Source organism: Verticillium alfalfae, genomic scaffold (assembly GCF_000150825.1).
Source record: "Verticillium alfalfae VaMs.102 supercont1.2 genomic scaffold, whole genome shotgun sequence".
In the NCBI taxonomy this organism is placed as follows: Eukaryota; Fungi; Ascomycota; class Sordariomycetes; order Glomerellales; family Plectosphaerellaceae; genus Verticillium; species Verticillium alfalfae.
This window is the reverse complement of record NW_003315037.1, coordinates 1,296,615-1,300,235: the sequence shown is the minus strand read 5'-3', so window position 1 is coordinate 1,300,235 and position 3,621 is coordinate 1,296,615. Positions and strand designations below refer to the sequence as shown.

The following is a 3,621-nucleotide window of genomic DNA, read 5'->3' as shown; positions in this document are numbered from 1 at the left end:
CATTTCAAAACAAATCTGCGGTAGCCGTCCATTCGGCGAGGGCTTCTTCGGCGAGGCTTCTAATCGTTTAGGTGAATGCGATCCAAAATCGCAGTGTCGCGGAGCGGGGTACGACCTTCTCCCCAGTAGCGCCACCAAGCGCCCAAAGTTGTCGTTCCATTTCATGACAGACTCGTCCGAGGCACATCTGGACCAAGTGACCAGTTCACATAGGCTCCCGGGTATGGCTCCGCAACTTTTGCATAGTGCTCGAAGGGCGTCGACTTGAAAACGCCTTGCTTGCCAGTGACCTCGGTAAAGGTTTTGGCAATTTCCGGGAAGCTCACGTTGTCAGTTACGACGGAAAGATCGAGGCCTGCCGCCTCGTCGGGGTTGTCAAACAGCCAAAGGTTATAAACGCCAACATCGTCGAGAGCAATTAGGGGGAGTTTGGCATCGTCTCCTGTGAAAATTGTCAGCCGAGGCCTGCAATGTGGATGAAGTTTGGAACAAGGCAGGAAAAGCTCACGGGACGGATTGGCCCATAGAAACGATCCGTCAGGCTGCTCGCTGGGAACGAACATTCCGTCGAGAAGCATATCCATGTAGGGTCCGGTGCTGAAGAGAGAGCTCTTCATGCCATCCTGGCCTTGAGCAAGGATAAACTTTCCAATTCGTCCTTTGCCGTCCATGTGGCCGCAGTGGTACGCCTCGTCGTAGTCGACAATACCCAAGACATATTCAATATTGGCCCAAACGTAGTGCTGCACGCCCTCGCCTCTGGCGATCTCGTACGCTCTGAATCCATAGAACAGCTCGTCCTTCTCCCCCAGAGTGAAGCCGTCGGTGTTGACCCAGGCGCCGTATACGCCTTTGAAAGCCCTGTGCAAGTCCTCCTGGTTGTTCTGGGCGCCTTGGATCAGAGTTACATTCTGCAGAGCTCCGAGCTGTTTGGCACGTGATGATTCGACACTACGAGTCAAGACCCGGACCCGGTATCGTCCACTCGCAGACAAGGCTTTCAGTTGGATTAGCACAAGTATAGTGCGGGAATCATATGGTCTTACCCTTGACAACAGGTGCACCTTGAGCACCTGTGCCGCCGATGACGAGGATTTCCTTCAGTTCGGCCATGATGGTCGCAGAACACTGTGTTTATATTGATTGGTCGAACGTTGAGAAGTTACAATGTATTGCTTGAAGTAGCTTGATGCACCTGAGAATAAGCGCGGTAGCCGACTGTAGAGTTTGCTTTACTGAGTATTTATACAAAGAATGGCCTTTTCCAAAGCGCCGGTGTCGGTCTACTCGTGGTCTAATGTTGTATCGTTGACTGATCAATCGAATGATTCTCCTGCAGATCGCAACGGAGGCTTCTCCCTGTTCGGGCAACGCCACGATGCATACCGCTTTCACTGCAAATGAAAGCAGGGAATTTTTTGCTGTGGTTTAGGCTTGATTTGCATCGGATGGTTCTGAGCGGTGCTCTTCTAAAGTGGCCGCGGAGGGTTTTCAGCCTCTCAACAGTTAGGCCCTCAACCTGTCTGACAACCGCACCCATCGAGCATGTTGATAACGCCAAATTCTCCTTCTAGTTCCTTGACAAGCAATCACATCATAGATTGGGATTCGCCAAACGGATGGTAAATCGTATCATGAGATGGACGCAGACGGCAAGAACTATTCGCCACATGGTGAGTGTTGTGAAACGCGCCCAGTCTACGGAAGCAGCACGATTACCAATCTACGCCTGTAGCACCAAAGAAAACGCCATCTGACAAGTTCTGGAGCATTAATACTGCAAATTGAATGCAGGATTTCGGATATCTGGCCTTCGCTTCCAACACCTCGCACTCCTCACAAGTAAAAGTAGCAAAACGGACCTGACAGTGCGTCCATAACTTCCGCAATCATGATCTTGTCGCCGGCATACCCCATGTCAATTATATCACTAAGCTTAGTCTTCTCCGAGGGCGGCTGATTGGCCCAAGTCCTGTGGCCATAGTTGCCACCGTTGAGCTGGCAGTGGCGTGACTTGGGGTCAAGAGCTTGCCTGTAGAAAGTCAGTATTGGTGTTGACCCAAAAACGGGCAACTTTACATACCAGAGAGTCCACATGCGATCCATCATGGCGTGGTGGGCGTAGAAAGCAGGGTCTCCAGGAGACGTAAACAGATCACCGCCGGGATCGCCGCTTGACTGAGCGTCAGTATAAACCAGCAATCGAGCTGAAACTAGGCGTAACTGACCTGATGGTGTAGTGAATGCCACCGTGAGGGCCTATCTCGATTGTGTATGGAACACCCTCCGATAGCAAACGGTACTGCTCGATGTTGGGTTTCTGCAGAAGGTCTGACACATGTCAGCGCATGCCGCCGTCTTGAAATCTCACGGGACGTACTCAGAACGGTGGTATAATTTGCGTAGCGAAGATTCATCGCCGGTCCGACATCTCTCTTCAGGCCGCGGGGGTTATAACCAAGTCCACCGTCGGGGCCAGGCGCTGTGCCCTGCAGGCCACCGACAGGTCCCAGATTGACAGTCATGTTGGCAAAGGGCCCGGTCCTCACGAAACCGCCGCCGAGACCAGCCGGCAACGAAATGTTTCCGCCGCCGACTCCAGGAGGAGGCACGATGACAGGACCCTCATGCGGGACGTACTCGCCGTTGCCTCCCAGGCTGTAAGGATCACCGTTGAAGATGGGCGACTTTTCCGGAGCGGAAGCATACCTGGGCCAGTCCCAGTAGGGCAGATAGCCCGTGTAATTACACTCGTCGCGAAGAGCAGTTTCGTATTCGTACAAAAACCAGCGATGCCATGGCATGAAGCATCCGGTATAATGAATGGTCAAGGTCTGTTGGATGTGGGTCACGACGAAATCATCATACTGCCGTGTGTGAGTAGCCCGGGCGACAAACGACAGGGAGATGTGGTCAGGGAACTCACTCGTGACTTAGCACCAGATGAGACGTTGGCAGGTGTTCGCGCGGGCAGAGTCTGGAGGCACTTGATCGCATTGACGTAAGAAAGACGCTCCTCTTCAGAGAGCGAGCCGCTGCAGCAGAGAATCAGCGAGGTGCTCGCACCAGGTCGGTGGTGGTTGGTATTTTGCAACTTCGACTTACTACTCTCTGCGGAACACAACATTTCTCCCGTGGCAGCTCGCTTCTTCGCCGCGCTTGCGAAGTTTGGCTTCTCTGTCATCCAGTGACTTGAGAACACTGGCTTTGATGTCCTCGACCAACCCAGAAACCTGAGCTTCGTCCGAAGCATCACCGCGGGGATGCACGGCCGGAATGGCTAAAGCGACCGAGGTCAGGGCAACTGAGGTAAGGATCGACACGAATCTCATCTTGTCGATGGATGGGGTGGAACAGAAGGACACGTGGAAAAAGAAACTATGGCGTTGAGCCTTCAGAACTATCGGACACGATGGAAGTGTGACTGTCAAATGATTGCCCGACACAGAGTCATTATATGGGAACCATGTGGCTAGCTTGCTCGACCGGAATGCGCCAGAATCCCGGGAGGCTCATATCTTTTCTTCCCCCCTGAGGGCGATGCATCGCGAGTGAAGAGGACCTTATGCAGGCCGAGCTTAGCCGGGCCCAGGGTCCGGTGAGTAGAAAATAGGTCGAGCG

General features: G+C 53.1%; 2 protein-coding genes across 2 annotated transcripts; both read right to left on the bottom strand.

Moving 5' to 3' along the window:
* Nucleotides 1-161: 161 nt before the first annotated feature.
* On the bottom strand, nt 162-1,113 carry VDBG_01850 (NmrA family protein; the record flags this gene model as incomplete). Its single annotated transcript, XM_003007616.1, has 3 exons — nt 162-442; nt 509-997; nt 1,047-1,113. The coding sequence occupies 3 exons, from the start codon at nt 1,111-1,113 to the stop codon at nt 162-164; spliced, it is 837 nt and encodes a 278-aa protein (XP_003007662.1).
* A 723-nt stretch (nt 1,114-1,836) lies between these two features.
* VDBG_01849 (conserved hypothetical protein) lies at nt 1,837-3,332 on the bottom strand (the record flags this gene model as incomplete). The annotated part of the gene is made up of 6 exons (XM_003007615.1): nt 1,837-2,032; nt 2,084-2,173; nt 2,229-2,331; nt 2,381-2,867; nt 2,927-3,035; nt 3,106-3,332. 6 exons carry the CDS (start codon nt 3,330-3,332, stop codon nt 1,837-1,839), a joined length of 1,212 nt encoding a protein of 403 aa, XP_003007661.1.
* Nucleotides 3,333-3,621: the final 289 nt, after the last annotated feature.